Source organism: Patagioenas fasciata, chromosome 1 (assembly GCF_037038585.1).
Source record: "Patagioenas fasciata isolate bPatFas1 chromosome 1, bPatFas1.hap1, whole genome shotgun sequence".
Lineage (NCBI taxonomy): Eukaryota > Metazoa > Chordata > Aves > Columbiformes > Columbidae > Patagioenas > Patagioenas fasciata.
In genome coordinates, this window is record NC_092520.1 from 194,217,124 (window position 1) to 194,239,484 (window position 22,361).

The 22,361-nt window shown below is 38.9% G+C and overlaps 1 protein-coding gene across 4 annotated transcripts in view; it reads left to right on the plus strand.

The window, feature by feature from the left end:
• Positions 1 to 252: 252 nt before the first annotated feature.
• The window catches only part of IL17REL (interleukin 17 receptor E like), a 46,216-nt gene continuing 24,107 nt past the window's right edge, over positions 253 to 22,361 (plus strand). For all 4 annotated transcript variants that reach the window (XM_071803676.1, XM_065858866.2, XM_071803677.1 and 1 more), the window contains exons 1-2: positions 253 to 411; positions 20,146 to 20,173. In XM_071803676.1, the coding sequence (XP_071659777.1) occupies positions 310 to 411; positions 20,146 to 20,173 (130 nt within the window). In that variant the 5' untranslated portion in view covers positions 253 to 309. The remainder of the gene's footprint in view (positions 412 to 20,145; positions 20,174 to 22,361) is intronic.

Genomic DNA, 22,361 nt, shown 5'->3' on the forward strand with positions numbered 1-22,361 from the left:
AAGAAATTTGCTGAAACTGATTTAAAGCTGACATGATGAAATCCAGGAGGAAAAGGCTTTTACTGTGATTGTCAGAAATTCACGTTTCCCATTTTTCACTACAGAACATAATAAATGAGTTGAACATGCTTTATATTTCCCACAACTAGTAATTTCCTGTCTTTGGAAAGTTTTAGAGGGAGGAGCTCAGAGGTGCTGTGGGAGGGACTAAAATTCATATTAAAGTTTTGGCATGAGAGAGAAAATTGTCAGAGTAGAAGGTTTCTTCTGAGGTTTTGCCTTTTTTTTTTTTTTTTTCCCTAATTTAGGATGATAAGTGTTCGTGGTCAGATTCTTCTAATAATTCTTTTTTGGAATTCTGATTGTCAGATTATTCCCAGGATTGAAGAATGTGGACTTTCATGTTCTCAGGTAATCTCTTACTTGTTCCTGTTTGCTCTCTACTAATATAGTAGTTGTATGTTGTGAAAATAATTGGAAGAAATGCAAGAAAGCAAAAGTGGAAAAATATTTCTTCTGTCCTGAACATTCACTTTATATTCCTGTCATTCTGAATTAAGTATCCAAAGTGGCAAAGATGACTGTTAGTGAGGGAGTAAGGAAATGTATCTTGCACTACTTCCAGCTGCTGTTGTTAGTACACTTTTTAATTTGTCTTTTGTATTTGAAAAAATGATTTAGTTCATATTAATTACTTTGGAGAGTCAGTTTTTACAACAGCAGTGGTGCCAAAGAGATGAGGGAGGGAGGACTGAGAGGTTTCAGAAATTGCTAATTATATTAGGAATATATGAAACATTGATTTTCCTGTGAACAAATGAATAAAGTGTGGGAAAGAGTGAACTCTGGTTTTCATTTAGTGGGACGAATGTAACTGCAGTATCAAATTTAATGACTTATGTATGTGCATAAATGTGCAGTGTGAACAAAACCATCTCTTTAAAAGCTTTGAATTCTGTATGTTTCAAATATCCCCACAAAGGGGCAGTATGGAGATGTTCTGCTTCTGTTGGCATCCTGAAACTGTAAGAATAGAGTAAATTGAAAGATAAATTAAAAAAGGATAAAATAATAGGGAATCTGACTTCCAGTCTTATTAGAGGATGATAACTCTATACTTGCTGTGGAGAAGTGGAATTGATGGTATGAAAGAATCTGACCGTCTGTACAGGCTTCTGCTTGAAGATGTCAGTGTTTAGGACAGGCAATGAGACATAATGAAGATTATCTAAATGTTGTGGTACTAGTAAGATATTAAGTCAGTACATGTTACAGCAATTTATTCTATATTTTTTGTGTGTAGCCTAGAAAATATCAGGAATAAAGATGCTTATAGAATACTAGATTGAGGGGAAAAAATATCCCTCTATATTTAAACTTGTTTTATATTCCTGTATTAAATTTCTGTAGTCTCTATCAATTTAAATGATGCTTTTAGAATAATAAGAAACAGTCAGAAGATATTAATCTCTAGACATATCTGAGCACTTTTCAAGAAGTTTTATGTGCTTATGTTTATTAATGCAAAACCACATGCATTTAAAATAATTTATGCTCCTTGGTCTGCTGCAATGAGAGTTCAAAATAGAAATGATTTTCTGTTCTAATTTATTCCTCCAAACAGTGTATGGCTATCGGACTCAGCATGGAAAAAAACAATAGCAACATTTTCCAATGAGATTCCGTCTAAGGGATAGGATTTACCTCTGGGGACCTTAAGGGGCATCTTTCTCTGTCATATCTTAGGTGTGCATATTAGGAACACTGATTCACAGGATGCCTGAGATATAGACACAGCTCCGAGGTTTTGTGGGTGGTAGGCTGGAGCCTCTTATTTGCATTCAAGAATTTGTCTTTCAACTTTTCTGATACTGAAGGTTGAACAACTGAGAAAGGTGTGGGTTTTATTTTATTATTATTTTTTTAATTTACAGGGGAAATACATCCAATATAATGAATCAATCAATCATTTGTGATGTTCAAGATAGAATTCAGTTAATGTTCTCTGTGTAATGTTTCTCCTAGTTGTATTCAGTAGAATCTTGAATGCATGAATGACTTTTTAGGACAAAAATATTTTCTCATTAGGAGCAATAATGGTCTCAATGGGACAAATTACTGCCAGCGTAGCATTTTCAGTCTAGTGCAAAGCATTTTAGCTACATGAACTTTAGAGTCTCATGACTAGCTTGTTAGAGAAAACTGCTTCTTGCTTGTCCTTTGGAAGTAACTTCAATTTCCCTATGTAACTGCCCACAATTCGTGGCCTCAATCCCATTTCTACCTCAGTTACTTTAAAAGGGAGCAGTTTATCTTCTCTATAATTTATAACTCAACGGTCTTCATAGGGGCACTAACCAGGGGTTACAATTTATCTTTGTCCATGTGCAATATATGTGTTCTGCCTTCTCCTATAGCACATCATATCACAAAGTAGTGAATCAATGGCTTTTTTTCAAGCAATATGTTTAATGTTATAATGAGATACTGTAATTTTAAAACTATAAGAAGTTTTCTGTAGCTGATATTGCTATATATGAGTATTAAAGGTTTTTTTCTTTACAAAGTTCTCCCATATTTTTTGTAGTGGATTTCTCTTCTGCAGAGTCAACCCTGAGGCTCTGTGGTTTTTCATAAAGCAATAGGGGAATGAAAGGGAAGTAATTTGCATTCTTCTGCATTTTTCAAAATATCTGTGTTCTCAAAAGGTTTTGAGTAGGTTTAATAATTATAACTGCTGAGTTTGACCAGCAGACTACAATTTAAGGTGGCTGTGTCCCTTGAATATTTGCAAGCAATTTTGACCTTCTTGGCCAGTCCTGATCTGAGTAAAGCACTGGTTGTGCTTCAGAGGGAAATAGTGGCATAACTGTTTTCAGGTATGTGACCTAAGAACCCTTACACTGAACTGTTTAGATTTTGGATCTTCTTACAACTTTATGGATCATTCTTAGTTTACCATGAGTATTCAGCAAGACATCCCAGCATTGCCCTGTATAAGGCAATATCCAGGTTTCATTACTATAGCACAAACTGCACTGCTGTCCAGTACAGGAAAAGGAAAAACAAAAGGACTTTGGATGTTTATACAAGTATTATGTGAAGACTTAAACACCATGAAAATACACAGTTGCGGGTTCAGCAATGGCAAAGGAACGACCAAGCTTTTATGTCTTACGATTGATTTCTCCTTCCTTATTTTGATGGCTTGGCTTTAGAGCTTGCGTGATATTCTGGTATTGAAAGGTTAAATACAATGGCTTGGTTTCCATGCCTCACCCAATAGCAAACACAATTATCAACCAAGTTTCCCTGTAAAACATTGGGGAATCCCAGCCTGCAATTGAAATTGGGTTTGTGCACTGCTCATTTTACAATCCACATTGTTTGCAGGCTATACACAAAGCAACAGGCTTACACTAAATTTGACTCAACAGCTGGTGAAAATCAAGAGCCCTACATTTAAAATAAAATCTCCAGAAAATTACGAAATAATATTTGTATTGTATGCCATTAAAGGTAGTGATGCTTCCAAAGTCCATGGGTAAAGAAGGAAACCCTAAACTGAATCTGGGATTTCCCTCCAATTATAAAGGTTATTGGCAGCAGATTCTTGATATAGCTGCTGCCTGTTCATGCTATTCATAGTCAAACTATGTGGTGTTTCTTTACTGAATGTTTATGCCACAGATCAGACCATTCTGGCTGAATACTACCCACTGCAAAACCAGTGAGATAGTACAGTCCTTAGGCTGCTAACTCAGCTGCCATAAATCGACATTCTGTGTTCATTCTTAAGGTGAGCAATTTCTATTTTAAAAGAAATCTCAAGCCTCTAAAAGATGGACATGATAATCCAGGTGACATAATTCAGATGTTCTCTAAAATCTTATTGAAAAACTAGTTTTAGATGTGGAAAGTGTCTTAAGAGACTGATCAGAGACCTGGTTTCCTCAGAATGAGAGATACAGTGTGAAGTCCAAACATAGGAAGATGATTTATCACAAACTTTTTTGTGTATGCAATGATATACCTGATGACTGGAGGAGATGCATAAAAATATAAAACATAGCCTTTGATAATATTTGATGAGATGCAATACAATCCACGAGAGGATGCCCTAAGTAGAAAGCCTGGGTTTTGCATACCTGCCTGTCATTGACTCACTTGTGTGACCCTATTCGAGTAATTTCCTTTCTCCAGTTTTCACGAGCACAAAATAGTGCTGACCTTCCTGTGTAATGTGTCTTAATTATGTGTTTTAATTAAGTGCTTTGAATACTATAATTAAGTGTTAAGTACTCATTAGTCAAACAAGTCATACTTAAGGGGCTCAATCATGTTGAATCACTGTATTAGAGTAATATAAATTATTTGCTGAAATATCACAGAATCACAGAATGATTCGGGTTGGAAGGGACCTCTGGAAATCATCTAGTCCAACCACCCTGCTAAAGCAGGTTCACCTAGAGCAGGTTGCACAGGAATGTGTCCAGGTCTTTTTTTCATATTTCCAGAGAAGAAGATTCCACAACCTCTCTGGGCAGCCTGTTCCAGTGTTCTGGCCCCCGAAGTAAAGAATTTTCTCCTCATATTCAGATGGAACCTCCTGTGTTTCCGTTTGTGCTCATCACCCCTTATCCTGTCACTGGGTAGCACTTAAAAGAGTCTGACCACATCCTCTTGACACCCACCCTTGAGATATTTATAAGCATTGATAATATCTCCTCTCAGTCTTCTCCAGGCTAAACAGACCCAGCTTTCTCAGCCTTTCCTCATAAGCAAGATGCTCTAGGCCCCTAATCATCTTTGTAGCTCTCAGCTGGACTCTCTCCAGTAATTCCTTGTCCTTCTTAAACTAGGGAGACCAGAACTGGACACAGTACTGCAGATGTGGCCTCACCAGGGCAGAGTAGAGGGGCAGGATAACCTCCCTCGACCTGCTGATCATACTCAATGCACCCCAGGATACCGTTTGCCTTCTTGGCTGCATGGACACATGACCATGGTTAACTTCTTGTCCACCATGACTCCCAGGTCTTTTTCTTCAGTGCTGCTTTCCAGCAGGTTAACCCCTAACCTGTACTGGTGCCTGGGGTTATTCCTCCCCAGGTGCAGGACCCTACACTTGCCTTCATTGAGCTTCATTGGGTTCTTTTCTGCCCAACTCTGCAGCCTGTCCAGGTCTCGCTGAATGGCAGCACAGCCTTCTGGTGTGTCAGAAAACCAGGACAATCAGCCACTCCTCCCAGTTTGGTATCATCAGCAAATCTGCTGAGAGTGCACTCTGTCCATTAATTTAGGTCATTGATGGGTAGTTTGAACAAGGCTGGACCCAATACAGACTCCTGGTGGACACCACTAACTACAGGCCTCCAACTAAACTGTGCCACTGATCACAACCCTCTGATCTCTGCCATCCAGCCAGTTCATGATCCATCTCACTGTCTACTCATCCAACTCACACTTCCTGAGTGCACCTATGAAGATGTTATGTGAGACAGTGTCAAAAGCCTTGCTGAATTCAAGATAAACAACATCCACTGCTCTCCCCTCATCTACCCAGCCAGTCATGCTATTACAGAAGTCTATCAGGTTGGTCAAGCATTATTTCCCCTTGGTCAATCCATGTTGACTACTCCTGATAACATTATTTTCCTCCACATACTTAGAGGTTGCATCTAGAATGAGCTGTTCCATCACCTTTCCAGGAGGTGAGGTTGACTGGACTGTACTTTCCTTCTTGTCCTTTCTGAAGACTGGAGTGACATTGGCTTTCCTTCAGACCTCAGGCACCTCACCTGTCTCCGTGATATTTCAAACATGACAGAGAACGGCTTAGCAATAACACATGCCAGGTCTCTCAGCACTTGTGGATGCATCCTATTGGGGCCTATGTATTTGTGAGTGTCCAGTTTGTCTAAATGATCTCTGACCTGATCATCCTCAGCCAAGGGAAAGTCTTTGTTTCTCCAGACTTCCTCTCTTACCTCCAGGATCTGAGATTCCTGAGGGCTGACCTTAGCAGTAAAGATGAATCAAAGGCAGCATTCAGTAACTCTGCCTCCTCTGTATCCTCTGTCACCAGGGCACCCACCTCATTCAGCAGCGGGCCCACATTTTCCCAAGCCTTCCTTTTGCTACTGCTTGCCTTCTCTGATGGCAGTCAGGAGAGCTGCAGTTTAGCAAGCTTAGGTGATTTATCTCTTGGACTGTGTTTCACATTTGCTCTTTTAGGGTAAAAAGTAGCTTGGCAATGGCACAAGACACTTAAGCTTCTATATTTCGTACTCTGTCCTATGCTGCTGGTTGGGAGCCGTCCCATTTCCTCACTCCCTGAGAAGAAAACAGCCAGTGGCAGGTACAAGCAAGGACTTAAAAACTCTCCAGTGTTCCTCATTATTAGAGCATCTACCATCACTTATTCCAGGAGAGATGGAAATGGAGAAAGCTCTGCAATTCAGAACTTGCCAAAAATGCAACAATAGCACTTTTTTTTCCTTTCTTTCTCATTTCTCACTTCCTTAAGAACTCTGGAAAAAGGTTGCAAGGTGTGGAAAGAGATAAACCACTGGAGCAGCAAGAGCAGAGGCACCACAGACAGTCATGAAAGCTGGGGGCACAAAATCAGCAGATGTTGGAACTGGAACTGACAAGGTGTCCTGAAGCTGAAACACAAAGCAGTGCTAGAAGCTTCACCACTGTCAGAGGGCAACATAAATATGTGCAATCAGTACCTGTAGATGCTCAAAAAAAAGGATGTATAAGCAAGCTCAGCAGCAGGTGGGAGCAGCTGACCTTTATTATTGGCAGTGAATTTTATCTCACAAATCTCTTAGCCCTGATCTTAAGGTAGAAAGATACCCTTCAGCTTCATTTGGACCCAGAGCTCAGGGGTGAATATTGAGATTTCAGAATATGCGCAGTCCGCAGCTGCAGAATATTGCTGTCTGAGAGACTGCTTTGCAGTTGGAAAGCTACTTGTAATTTGGTCAGGACAATTTTTCTAGGAGAGGTAGTAACTTTAACAAGAATTCTTGCAGTAAGAATTGTTGCAGTAAGGTCTGGGATTAGCTTAATTTGTACATTTGCTGGAGCTGGCAATGCTGTACCTATTACTTTGTCACGTTTGTTTATACTGTCCCATACTTCCTCTCTTGCCAGAATGTCTGTGCATGGGAGAGAACTAGGAATGATCAAAAATGAGAAGAACCAAGAAAAGGTTTTAAAAGACTTCTTTCTGAGGATAGCTTTGGATTCTCCCCCAGCTTTTTGGCTCAGTATTGAGAAACTAGGCCTCAGTCCCAGACAGGTAGGGAACTTGGACCTAAGAATGGAGTTTCCTCCTATCCTTGACTGAAAAGAACTTAATTTCTGGCAGCCATGGATTCCCACACATCGTGCTGTGGCTACCAGGCTGTTCAAACCAGGAACCCACAGTTAAAGGCCTATGCATTTTGTTACCATCATCCCCACAACAGATCCTTAGATTTTATATATCAACTCTGACACAGATGTTTTCATAGTAGTTTTCATACTTTCAGGAAAATATTTGTCTTTGTAAAACCTTTTTTTTTTTTTTCTCATTTTGTTAACACTTATTTGCCATTTTTTGAAGGCCAGGAAATTATTTGCCATCTTAAATACACAGAACAGAAAATATGCCCTGAACAGCACTGTGTTGCTGAGGAAGTTCCAGACCAGCTCTGAAGTACTTGGCTAGGAATTATCACAGAACTAGTAAATTCATGTAGACTCAGGTGTGATATGGACACATCACATCCTTGATTGTGCCTTCACAACTGTAGGAATTTAGTGGGCCAGAATTTCTGAGGTCATGAATAAGCTGGAAAGTCACTGTAACAAATGATGCTGAGCCCTGGAATAGATTTCCTGCAGACCTTATAGAGATCTCCACACAGGCTAAACAAATATCTCTTGGATATGTCTCTGATAAAGATCATTCTTCCTAAGACAGAAATTTATTGTAGATGGCTTCTTGAGTTCTTTTCTAACCCTAATATCTCTGCTTTCATGCATAATTTTCTCTTTTGTGGGATCTAAAGATATTTTTTGAATCACAATTAACTCATTTCTTTGGAACAGTCAACAGAGTCTAAGACCTGTGTTGCTGTATTCTTGCTGTGCCCTTTCAGCATGTAAAATATGGGAGTCACCATAAAAGCTATGGGACATACAATCTCATTCAGGAAGTGTCTGTGGAAAAATGAAGAGAATTTTAGTTCTACTTTGCAGATTATCTGTGGCTCTTTCTCTTGCAAGAAAAAGTTTCAATTTAGTTGCTTTGAGTACATATGGTAAATTTCAATAATTTCTGGAAAACTGATTGTCTTGGAGTTGCCTCTACTTGCCTGCACGTTTTCAGAAAGTATGAATCATAGAAACAACATCGTACACTACTTGATGTGCATTCATTGTCTTATCTTGGAGAAACTTTGAGGAAATAGAATTTATTGCAGTTAATACACTTCACTGTCTCTAGTTTTGTTTTTTCTTTTCATCCCTACACATGCAAACTTCCTTGATCTTTTTCCCCCCTTCATCTCACTGACCTGCTCTTCTTCCTTCCATGATTGCAATGGCAGATTTCTTCATTACTTTTCAAATTTTGAAAACCAACCTTGTATTATAGTTTTTTATCTTTTTTTTTTTTAACATCTATTTTTGCAATTCTCATTATAGTATCGTGCTTCATGACACTATAATGGTGGGTAGTAGGTGTTCTTTTATTTTTTTCCCTTATTTTCAGTATATTATATTTACATATAGTAGAATAATTTTTAAAGCATGGTCACATCTGCATTAACCATTCAGTTTGCCTTTGTGGCTTATTTTCTCCTCCACTTAGGGAGAAAAAAACACATACACTTTTTAGGCAAGTGTGTACCATAGGTGCTTTTCATTGAGTAAGCGCTATAATTAAAAATGAGACACAGGGTGAAGCAACATATGCAGGTACTGAACACTGATAGGTTTATGAAACTGGGGCCTTGCCCAGGAATTATCGCTGTCTCTAGAGACAACAGAGTGTTGAGGAGAGTCAGCTGAAACAATGCTGCTGTTGTCAAGTTGGGGGAATCTTGCCTTTTCGGAAGTCCTTCTTTTGGACCTCTGCCTCCTTTAACTGGACTATGCTAACTTTAGCAACTACAGTGTGTGGAAGGTACAGAAGATGAAGCCAAACTATATGACTATTCCACTTTGTTTCTTTTTTTTTTCCCTCCTTCTCCCCACTCCTAAATTCCCACAAAATTATGCGTTAACAGTAAAAGGCTAAATAGACAGTGTAATGACTTTATAAGTAATTATTTTTTATTTTGTATTTTATATGATTTAGTCTTCCTAATAAATTCACAACTAGCTTCTATATCGATTGTCTCAAACTGCAAATGTTTCAGCTGGAGTGCACAGAACAGCTGTTTTCAGTAGGCCTTCTCTGCATGCCAAATTTTGAATGTTTTTTAATTTTTCATGTACTCACACTGCTAGCTATTTCAGGGAAAGGTATTTTTGGCTTTTGCTGCTCTTGATAGGGTAGGAAAGGCACGTATGCAGAGATTGTGGTATAAAACTTCCGATGTAGGATTAAGACTTTCAGGTACCATAATAATACGAATATGCATAGTTAGGAAATAATCCTCCCTTTCAAAAATTTTCAAGTATAAAGCTGCAAAAAAAAAAAAAAAAAGAGTTTTTCACCTGCATGTACTAAAAAGATTTTCCTCATTTTGCTGTGGCTAAAGTGTTTCTGTAACTCCAGCAAGCACAATTAGAGCGAGTCAGGCATGTTTATTGTTGTCTTTAATGGAAGCAGTTCATTAATTGATGCTGTGGCACCAGGAAGGAATGCAGTGGCCTCTCAGGATTGCCATCCCATACTACGCTACCGCTGCTTCAGATGGCCTGAGGAATCATTTGTGCAGCCTTACAGCAACATAAGCTAAGGCTACAATAAAACCAAAGTCAACATTTAAAAATATTTCTCAACAGGAAGAGCTATAATCAAGGGTAGTTCCAAGTTTATTTAGGCTTGAGATTCTTCTTTGTTTAAGGAAAAGAGGGAGAAACACCATTTTTATGGGAGCTACAAAAACCATAAACGTGCTCCCGCATTTCTCTCCATGGCTCAGCCCTGACGTGCTCTCTAAAGTCTTTAAACTGTTAAAATATGTTATTGGCAAGTGTGCTTTGATGTTCTAAATTTTACTTCGACTTTGTGATCTGTGCTGGCGAGGTTGAGATTAACAAGTTCTTTTTTTTTTTAGGGCTCTCTGCCCCCAACATTTCCGGATAGTACCTGTACAACATCCACCCATTCTATGACCCTGCTCTTTTCCTATGATTCCGGGTTATTAAATACAAATTAAATGGAGATCACGAGAAAGCATTAGCGACTTCTCAGAGCAGTATGAGAAACCTGCATGGTCAGCATGGTGCTGCCCCAGGTTAGGCAAGGGAAAAAGTTAAGCACTGAGTTAGTCTGAGCTCCACTCTCCAGAGCCCAGGCACCTGAGTTGTGAGCCAGAGTCTGACATTCTTTATTCAGAGCACTTACCAAGAGCCACTCTTCCAAAGTTTCAGTTTCTGTTTTTTTTTTTTTTTCTGATGACTGCTTAAAATAAAATGGAAATGACCTTTGAAGTAGGAAACAGGTGTCCCATTTGAATGTTGAAAGCATTCTACTTTAAAAATTTAGCTGCATCTTGGCTGTCCTTCTCTCAGACTATCATTCTTGCATTTCCTTTCTATACAATATTGCTGCTCTGACAGGAGGCCTGGGAAGCCCTTTTGTATACTGGGCAGTGTGGCAAACAGACAATTTAGGATTAGAACTGCTTCAGGCTAAGGAGGATGTTGAACCTGGCTGTCCCTTGAGACAAGGACATGGAAGCTAGAGTATTAAAGTGGGAACGTGCCCATATTCTGCTTCCCTCTTCAAATATTTCCAGTTTGAAAGAAGCTGGATGTGAGCTTTATTAGTTTGACCCCTGTGACTGTTAAATCTCCTCAAGCCACCTGCTACACTGGGGAATGCAGGCATCTCACAAGTGAGTGTGTGCTCTCCCAAAAAGCTTTTGTCATTCCAGCTTTGTTTTGTTCATGAACTAGACACCAAACTACATGCATCCAGGGAGCTTTCAGACCAGAAAGGGAGATAGGTGCCTAATAAGCTTATGTGCCTCTAGTGTAGAAGGGGCAATTAATAAGGTATTATAGATCATGGCGTTTGTCTGAGATTACCACGGTTTGCTTAAATCATGTTTCAGGTATGGAAATCCTCTTTTTGATTTGGTTGACAATCTTATTTTGCAAATGATGGAAAACCTTGTCTTGATTTCACTACCAGTAGTAATGCAAAATCCGCACAGCCAAAGTGCCTTACTTGGAAATAACGTGACAGTTTTCTCATGGAGAAAGCTGAAATTTGTAGAGGCAAAAAGTTTTTTCCCACTTGAATCTCATTCAAAGTTCATTCAAATTGGTGGAAAGAGTTTCAGTCACCCATAGTCCTCCACAACTTGTGAATGTGAGCAGGATGGCACGTACCATTTATAAAGGTCACAGTGTAGGGCAGAGTGCTGTTCTGCTCCTGATACTGACTCTAAACATAAGAACTCAGTAGTCTATTAGAGCAAAATGGTGAGGACTTCACTGTGTGTGCCAGAGCACTGGGAAGCCAGGCCTACAATATATTCCCATCTTTTACTGAGCAACAGTGTAAGGATGTATAAGAAGACAGTAAATTGAATGGGAAAGGATCTTCAGGCCAAAAGAAAATAATTTCCAAAAGAAATAGCCACTGCCTCCAGCAACAACAGGAGCATTTCTATCCTGGAGGGTCTCTTCTCATGAGCTTCACTTAAATTCTTCTTCTTTTTTTTTTTTTTTATCCCTCTTCTGTGGCAATCTCACGGCCCACAGATTCCAGTCACCTCTGAGGCTCCAAGTCTCAGTTCTGTCAGTGCTGCTGAGGGATCTTGACTAAATTTTTCTTGCAGCCTCTTTTGTGTTACAGAGATCATTATACCATCCTAACCTCAAAGCATGGTATATCCATGGTTGTTTGGAGAGCTTATGGAATCTACGTCCTCCAGTTTTTCAAGCAATGGCCAAAGTAATGGCTGAATTGATTTGATGTTGGTGACAGTATTGCATCTAGCAGGAGGCTGCACTTGACGACCTCCAGAGACCCCTTCCACTCTAAATTTGTTTGATTCCATTTTATCATACTCCGTATGAAATTTCCAGTCATTCATTGGAAGAATCATTAATGCTGTGTTAGAATGTCCCTGTCTCATTGTTAGGCTAGAAGTGCTGATTTGGTGGATTAGTTGTCCTTTCAAGTAGCTGAGCGGTCTGAAATTTTTGGAACTCCATGTATGGGATTGTGCTGATTTATACCAGCTGAGGGTATGGCATTCAAAGTCCATTTTAATTTTACTTTGTCTATTGTATGCAATTCTATTTTGTTAACAACTTGTATTAGTATTTTAGGAAGTGTAACATGAAAATTATTGACTTTTTTGTCTTATTATTTTTCTGTTGTTGTTTTTATTTCTTAAAAAAAAAAAAAAGCTAGAGTATACTGTTGCTTCAAGCAAATTCTGCTTCTTGTCCTGGAATTGGAGCATACAATAGAACAGGCAGCTTTTATTTCAGCCTGTCATAGCTCCTTTTGGTCTAATGAATTTAAAATCAAGTGGTTTCTGTGTAGGCCAGTTTTGTATCACAGCACGATTCTTACACACAATTCACTTTAAAAAAATACAAGGAGGTAATTTTCTTCCGAGTCATGAGGATGAAAGCAATATTATTTTGATCATGCATTCACTTATAGGAAAAATGCACATCACTGCAAAGTGTTCCCAGAAATATAATTACTGTGCTGCCAACTCTTTCACTTGTTTGTCTTTGTAAAAGGGATCCAGCAGCCACAGTGATGGTCAGAAAACGTTATGTGCCACATGTGTTCCAGCCAAAATACGGGACAGTCCATTTAAAATATGGAAACAGGATTCCTCTGCATCAATACAGTACAGGAGGAAGAACATACTGACTTGAAAATGGAAATCTCTGTTACACCTGAATAGCTACAGATAAACCGAAGGACAAACATCTAAGGGGCCTGAGGGTCTCATGTTAGTCATTGCTCCTGCACTACTGGGGTGCTGCTGGGCTGTAGCTGAAGTGTTGGACTTGTGACAATCAGGTCCATACATTTGCATATACATGTGAAATGGCAAACGGTGCAGGAAACAACGACTGGTACAAGGCTATGCTTTAGACTGCTGTGGAGCCTTACTGAAGCAGTAAACCAAATAATCTCTTCCGTGTTTGTTCATCATCAGTTCACCATTTAGTTGAGAAAACATTAATATGTCATTAAAACAGGCAGATGTTACCTTGCTCTGTTGGACACAAGCCAGCTCAAATTCATTAAGTGTGTGACCTCGTTAGCACTATACTGAGCCTGAACTTAACATCCCACTTCTCAGCGGTACTTATCTTCTGATGTTCAGCACTGCACTGATGTGATGGGCTCATTTTTGTTCAGCTTGGAGTGCACACAGAGAGGCTCAGAGCTGGATAATGTATAGGCACGACTCTGATGTTTTGTTTCTAGCATTCTGTAAAAAAATTCCAGCAATATCCGTGCAGTATTGTAGAAGCAATAGTTCCAAGTAGTCCAAAATAGTGCTTTGCCCTAAGTTCAGGTGCCTATTTCTTTTCTGCATGGATGGCAGTCCGAATATTTCATTCTGCTGTTGCTTAGTTGATCCCATTGCACACTGTTCACATGTATCTGATTACCACACTCTCAGTCAAAGCTGAAGAACAGCCTTGTGGTTTGCCGAGAATTAAAAAGGATCATCAGTAAGATAGTTTTACCTTGGCAATGAGAAGTAATTATGCATGACATCAAAACAAATGCAGTTGCTCCTATTGATAAAAGGTATTTTTGAGATGCTGTATCAGCAATACTATGAATTTTTAAGAGTTCTATATTTTCATATTGTTTGTCTTTATTATCTCCGTGCTTTCTCTTGCTATACAGAATTCTGTTTCCTTACATTTGGTAAGATAAATACAGGGGTGACCTTTAGAAGAATAGAATGAGAAAAATCCTGTGAGGTTCAAATCCCCACCAGCATCATGTAAAGTGCAAAGCTGTTATCTCCTTCACCTATGAAAACAGTGCTGGAAAAAGCTAAAGCATACTCAACTTTTTCCATTTGTGAAGTTCACCCTGGATAGCTTCTGGGACTGAATGCAGAAAGAAATTACAGTCATTTGTTTATAGTCAGAGGAGCTTATGACACAGCTCTAAATCCTCTCTGTTTCCATCCAAAGTGTTTAAATTGTATAGATCCATAACACTTTGCGTGTGGCTGTCCACTGCTCAAAGACCTTTTCTCTATGGAGGTGATTGAGATCACATTAGCATTGTCAAGTTTTTCACTAGAGGCCATGAGAAATCATTTAGGACTCTTATTGTTAGCAAATGAGACACATAACCACTGACGCAGTTATATGCGGTGCTTTTATTTCAGTGCTGGGAAACCAGGGGTTCACACCCAAAGCTGGTTTCTAACAACTGATTCAAACTACACCGTATTTATACAATTTGGTCACATACATATTAATTACTATTCTTGACAACCATTAGCATATTCCACACCTATTCTAACACAAACTGTCTATCTAAGTGATGCTAAGTAACATTCCCATGTTTATCAGTTATTTCTAAGTTACCTGTTTTAAAGAATATATCATAAATCTATGTCAATTTTAAGAATAGGGTTTGGTTACTAAATACAAGAATTCTATGGTTACAAGGTCTGCTTGTACAAAGATTCTATGGTTACAAGGTTGGTTGCTACCTTAATGTTCTCCTAAACTTGGTAAGAACCCTGCCTACAGCATCTTAGATTCAGCATCCCAGATATGGCATCCCAGATACAGCATCCTAGATACAGCATACAAAAATTAATTCAACTATAACATTATGACCCAGCATCTGTTGGCTTTTACCTCCATGAACTGAATGGGGTGAGCAGATGGAGAAAAGAAGGCTGCTGGTAGATTGACTTCATAGAAAGGGGTAAGTATCTCCCTCTCTGTATCAGAGGATAACTACTAATTTGACATGGTTGTGGTGGTCCCAAATGAGACAAAAAATATCACCACTTTACAAGGCACCAAATGAACCCTCGTAGGAAACCGTCTTTGGAATGGTGTATGGTTCTGGTCACTCCATTGGGAAAGATGCATTAAAGTAGAAATAACTGCTAAGAAGGGTGATGATAAGAAGGAAAGCTTGTTTTATTAGGGAGGAATAAAAGGGATTGGCTTTTATAGTCCACAAAAAAGCTGAGAAAAGTTATATTACTGGCTGTGGACAAATGGAAAGTAAATTCCAGGGTGAAAAGCATCTGTTTAAGTGGAAAGGTAATGGGTGCTATCAGAAGTCAATACAAGCTGACAATTTCTGTGTTCAAGTTAGAAATGAAAAGATTTGCTGCTGTTACAGAACAGGTCTTCTGGAGTAGCCTTGGCTATTGGAGCAGTGCACATGAAAACCTGACTGATTTTAAAATGAAGCTTCACCAGTTTTTGAAAGGAATTAGATGATATAGTATCTGTGGTTATCAGGGGGCTAGACCCACTGATTTGGGAGATCCTTTCTAATTGTGTGCAGAGCATCACCTCTTCACTGGAAATGGAAAAAGAACATGATTAGATTAATCACTTTTATCAGCCTTTTGGCTGCAATTTGCACATCAGTTATTGCAAGACCACACCACATTAAGACAGCACTTTTTAATGGTGGTGAAAGAAGATAAATTGTTGGAATAGAAGGAAATGTCAGAAGATGGTCATGTTCCTTTTTCTCTGCCCTGTTTTACAGTTGAACATAAAGTAGGAATGTGGGCAATAGCGTTGCCACCGAGGATCTCTCAAAATGGTGAAAAACTGTCTGCTGTACATTCGCTGACTTTAGTGTAGGCATTTTAATGGATGAATGTTAAATGTCTGACAGCAAGATCCCAATTAAAGAACACATTTTAAGGCATTTTGAGGCTTATTCCTCATGGAATTGTGAAAGAGCTGCCACCAACTCTGCTATGAACAAGGTATAACAGAACTGATAGGTAGATTGTAAAACCAATTTTGCCTTAGAATCTTTCCTGCATGACAGACTTATGTGCTTGAGTCAGTGCCTGGAGATATAAGAGGAAATGGGAAGCACATCTAATCTTTGCGGTTTTTTTCCTTGGCAATTTTAATTCATGAAAATACTCTCTGTGCCCCCAAATCCAAGTGTTTGTCTGCTGATCTCACTTTCTTCTCTATGGTCTTTAAATAAAACAATGTGACATTACAATTGGGACAGATTAAGGAGAAGTTGCTGTGCTAGCTAAAAAGTTGGCACCACACCTTCTATTCAGAATGCTGCCCATTGTTGGTGTCTGTTCAGATAACCTCTAGCTACAGTTGAGTAATACCAGAAATGGGGAAAACCCTAGAGAAATAGGAAAATCCCTAACTGTTTCTGCATTGTGTAAGATTATTTTGCTTAGGTTCTTTCCCTAAGCAGATATGAATCAAAGATGCTCTCTGTATAGGAATAAAGTGTACTATCATGTTCAGGATCTTATTTTTGCATAAAAGACACCCATGGTATTTGTGAAAGGGGAAGAAAATTTCCATTCTGGTTTTAGTGTGTTATGTTTTTCTATTGCATTCATCACTGAAAATTCCTGAAAATAAAAGGTATGGAAAGTGGGAGAGGAGCTTCATTAATTTATTTGAGTCCTTCTTTGAGACAAATGGTCTCTTTTGACTATTCTGCAAAATGATTATAAAAGAAAATTGCACCCCATACCCCTGGCATCGTACAATAAAAAAGAAACATTTAATAGAAAAAAAAAGTAATTAGGCTGTGAACAAATGCTTGCTGTAACTGGCAAATGTTTGTGCAAATGTTTGATTATTTATGTAAAACTTTCCAACAACTCTTCATCCAGAACAAAACCAAGTGCCCAAGAATGTCAAAATATCTCCCTATCAGAATAAAAATCACTGATGGATACATTTCTTGTTTTCCTATGGAGAAGATAAGCAAATAAATGCAAGATGGTACTGGAAGGTATTCAGATGGTAGGATTCACCTGAGCAATAGTGATAAACAAGATTTAATTAGGATAGACTAGAAGGTATAAGAGGATTTCTGCATTGTCTCACAGCCCTACAGAAGTGGGTAGATTTTTTTAATGTTTATAACTTAATTTATTTACATATGATTTGCATTTTTCAGGTGTCATAACAGGGGGTCCAAAACACTGGCCTTCTCCAAGTAAAAGTCTGAATCCTCTCAGTTTTGTGAGATTTTTGTTGTTTACTTCAATGGGATCTTGATTTTTTCCTAATGTATGTTTGTACCATGATTGTAACCAGAAAGAATGCTTGGAGAAATTAGCTTAAAGATGATATTCTAAGAAATTTTGACTGGGAATTGGAAAATTTCTCAAGCCACCTAACCAAAATATTTTCAATAGTCTGGCTGCAAAATGAGAAGTAATTTGCTAAATTATCAGCCCCATGAGAGATTAATTTCTTCCAGTAAGCAGTGTCTCAGTAATTAGTTCATCCAACAGTTAGGTTTTCTCACCAAGAAAGCTAGCTCCCTAACTCACTCACTCAATTTTTTTTGCAGTCATTTTGTGTATTTGTCTATTCTGCTCCCTAAGGCTGTGAAGAACCTCAAGTAAAGAGACTAAATTCAAATTGTCTTTCTGCATACTCCAGTGGGGTTTTATTAGAAATAATTCAAAAGGAGGTCCTTGAAACAGCAGTTAAAATTCCAGTGGGGTTTTATATGAGCTGGCATGTTCCACTTTTATTGGTTTAATGTTGCAATTAATTATTCAGAAAACTGCAGTCTTCTTTCTATTGATGAATGTGCACTGGGAGAATCAGCAAACTACCAATGAAGCTTTTTTGGGAGAGGCAGAAATAATTCATAAATGACAAATATTTCTATGAACTCATTAATGCAGAAGTGAAGTTGCATCAGTTACGTTTTTCAGTCCTTCAGGGGTATCTGAAGAATTTATGAAACCATTGAAATAGAAGTACCCCAGTTTTAGAAGAGTTATGTAAACAAGTTTGATTTCCTTTAGAGAGTCAGAGAATCATAGAGTAGTTTGGGTTGGAAGGGACCTTCCAAGGTCATCTAGTCCAATCCCCTTGAAATGAGCAGGGACATCTTCAACGAGATCAGGTTGCTCAGAGCCCCGTCCAGCCTGGCCTTGAATGTTTCCAGGGCTGGAGCATCCACAACTTCTCTGGGCAGCCTGTCCCAGTGTCTCACCACCCTCATCATAAAACATGTCTTCCTTGTGTCCAATATAAGCCTCCCCTCTTTTAGTTCAAAACTATTACCCCTTGTCCTATTGCAACAGGGCCTACTTCTTTGAGTGTTGTAGTATTCTGTAGCAGCAGCCAAAAAAATATCTATAGCAATGTCACAAATAATTTTTAGAATCTTCAGTCTATGAAAGTACATGACAATCTGTGTCTAATTATAAAAAGTGGTTTAAAATACCACCTTTTATGCTTCTGAACTTTTATGAGTAATAGTGACAAACTGCCAATTGTAAAAGGTGACAACTCACCTCCAGAAGTGATTATTAAAAATAAAAGTGCCAAAAGGACAAAAGAATGAGAACTAATACAGTTTAAATACTGGTCACTGGTTTTCCAAAGGCCTTCTTTAAAAACAAAGTTATGTAACAAAAAACTTAAAAGCAGTGATGAAGGACAGAAAACACACTTCTTGGGTACTCTAGGCAGCTGTCACAGGGTAGCCAACCTCCTGTCATTTCTCGCCTGCAGCAGTAATAGGATTTTGCTCTCCAGCTGTGTTCACGAGGAGGACAGAGCTGCCTGTGGATTAAAGCCTCCTGGAAGACCAAGCAATAATTATTTTATGATGTGCTAATGCTTACCCAGGCTGCAGCCTCTGTGTTTTTCTACAACTTGAAAACTTCCCAGTGTCCAGTGAGAGACTTTTGCTGGCTCTAAAACTCACAGGTTGTTGGCTTATTGACAAGATCCTAAAATGTTTTGAAAGAACTGAGAGCTCCCAGTCCACCCAAGGAGAGAGGAGACAGGGTGGTGCCCACTCTTTCTGTGGGTGTGACAAAAGTGTATGTGCCTGTGAATGAGACACCGGTTTTAAAGGAAAGCAGAGGGGAACATATATGCTGCGTACAAAGAAATACTGGTAAAAGTAATATGTCAGAAACTTGAATGCCAGAACAGGAGAAAACAGTATTCGCTGGCTAAGTAATAGCCTTTCTTTAGAACGTTATGCATAGTATTCGAATTAAGAGCTGTTGTTTTTATACTCTACAAAAATGTTAGCGTGTGGTTAAGGGTTTATTTTATTGGGAAAATGGATGCAGTCTGTCTGAAAGATAGCTGGCAACTTTTTAAAATCTCAGTGTTGGGTTCTCTTCGCCTCTTACAGTGGTAAGTGCTGTGCCTGAGTAATGTAATTTTCAGGAACTGGAGCCAGATGGTTCTCAGGAGTAAAAAGGCAAATCTTGTTTCTAAACTTCATTTGCAATTACTGTAATACTTCCTTCCATTGGCCTAGTGTGATCTTCTGAAAATGATACAATATTCAGAAGTGTTCTAGCTGTCTTCCACCGAAGAAATCACTTGCGTTCTTTGCCCTGGTATGAAGCAGTCCATGGTAACAAAACAATAAATAAGCTATTGGTTGGTGTGAATGACGGTACCTTGTAAAATGATGTCTGTATTTGTTGGAAGTGTTATACTTGTTATAACAATTACACCTCAGCAGAAATATGTGAAAAGAAGGATAATGCTGATCTTGTGTCCCTCTACGTATTGGGCTGCCATATGCAGTAGTCATATGCATTTTCACTGTGTTTGAAAATCTTTTTTTTAATCTTGAACATGATTTATGCTATGGACTTTGAATATGTATACTTGTTTAAGGTATGTTTATGTATGTGTACAATAACTTAGCAACATTTGTTTTTATTGCTACCTCAGCTTTTATAATGTTTTTTTTTTTTCTATTTGCAGGGGATTCATTGTAAAAGCAAACCTTCCAGTGAGTATACATCATTCACGTTTTTACTAATTTGCTTTTGAAAAATAAAGATAATTCATTGCTGATAATAAATCCACTTTTCTGGTGACATCAGATCACTGTCATGACAGGGTATTTCCCACCGCTTTCCTTGTATGAAACACTGGAAATTGGTAAGTTCTGATAAAGAATAGGTTAATAATGACTGTGTGTTGTTGCTTTATGATCTTCCTTACCATAGATGGTCATTGGGAGAATTTGCTTATTTATTTGCCATGGTTTATTCCTTCTATTTATTATTATTGCCTACAATAATAAAACAGGCTCTTGGATTACCTGAACTCTGAAGCCTCCATCAGTTGCTCCTCCAGTGCACACCGTCACTTGACAGGGGAGCATGAGGCAGCTGCGTTGCAGGCATCCCCCTGAGGTCAGTGCTGCTGGAGGCCCAGCTCTCAGCATCACTTGTCTCCACGGTGCCTTTCCCGCATCCCCGTGGCAGAGAGTCCACAGAAAGGGAGAAGCTGCAGCACTGAGCCATGACCACGTGAGATGCTGATGCTGCGGCATGGGGCGTGAGCTGAATGTCAGCTGTCATGAGTCTTACTCTGAAAGTGTGTCATTTGTGGGACACATGTTGATGCAGAGAGAAGGGACATGGCAGTGGAAGGGAGGCAGTCCAAAGTCCCACCTGAATAAAGTCTCTGGTCTTCTGCCAGTGAGCAGAGTGAGCTGTTGGTGGTTGGTTCAAGGACTGTGAATTAAACTTCTTAGGATTAGGCAGCTGAGCTGCTAGTTACACAAACTATGTGGAAGGAGTCCTAGAAGAAGAAAGAAATGGGAGCTGACCTCTGCTCTGCCTAGCTGAAGCATGCCTCCATGCCCTCTGGCAGCACAGGCTGAGGAAACCAAACCCTTCCCCCAGGTCTCAGAGGGAAGGACACTTGGTTATGAGTTAAAATCTGTGCTGGGTATTACACAAATACTGATCTAGATAGTGGAGACTCACTGTAGGTACCACGTGGTACTGATTCATTCTACCCACCTTAGAATAAGGTGAATTATGTGCTGGGAGGGAGGCAAGAGGGGTTCCCTCTCTCTGTTCGCTACCAAAGATACTTAGATGATGCACATGAGCTTAAACTAGATGTTTGGCTATTAGCTGGATGTAGACTTTGGGCACTGAAAGGTTTGTAAACCAAAGATCCTTATCTCGAAACATGATGTATGGGAAACAGAGCTGGTTGTAGGTTTTCCCTGCTGCCTGAAAATGAGTTATCAGCTATCTTTAATAGAAGTAACATGTAGGATGACTCAGCCTTATAGGACTGATGAAAAAACCATTTTTTTCAGTCTTCATCCTACTTCACTTGTGCAACAGTGGGTGTATACTAATTTCCATCATTTGGCACAGTATATCACCTTGTTGTCCATTATTTTGAAAGTTTGAAATACTTACCAAAAGTACAACTGTGAAACCCTTTTAATTTACTGTGCATTGAAATCTGTCATGAAAGAGAGACTCTCAGCCTGGAATTTAATCAATTTCGTAATTGGTGTAAGTACTTTTTAAGTAGCAAATTTTGGTATTTATTAACTGTAGTGCACTATACGGTTATCTTAGGAGAGTATATTTAGTTTGTTTGTGAGGTTTGTTGAATCATCGTAATGCACAAATGCAGCAGATACTGTGGTAAATCACATGCAAATAGGTTTGAAATGCCACTGTAATTTATACTCATGGAATGATGCTCCAGTGAAGCAATTTTAGTGTCCTTTAGATGTGCTCACAGATGTAGCACTGTCATTCAAATTCTTAAAATTCTTGCAGGAAAGAAATATCAGACAAAAAACCAGTTAGGATTTTCTATTGGGTGTTAGCCTGGACCTGTCATTAATAGGTTTTTGCTGCAACTTTTTTGCTCTTTTTCAATTTCATCTTCTTGCCTGAGGCTGCAAATTAACCATCTAATCATTTCTATTGTGTATTCATGGCTTATCTCTGGCTACTATTATCCAAGTGTACATAAGGTGTGTTTTGCTGTCATGACAGTTCTGGGTTGATTGCTGCATCATCAGATTAAAAAAATAATCTGCTGTGGTTGAGCTGATGGCAAGAGTACAAGGAAAGTGTCTACATGCTGAATAATAAGCCTTGGGTTCTTTATGCCAGGGCTAACGTGTCCATAATTAAGGAATCTTACAGCAA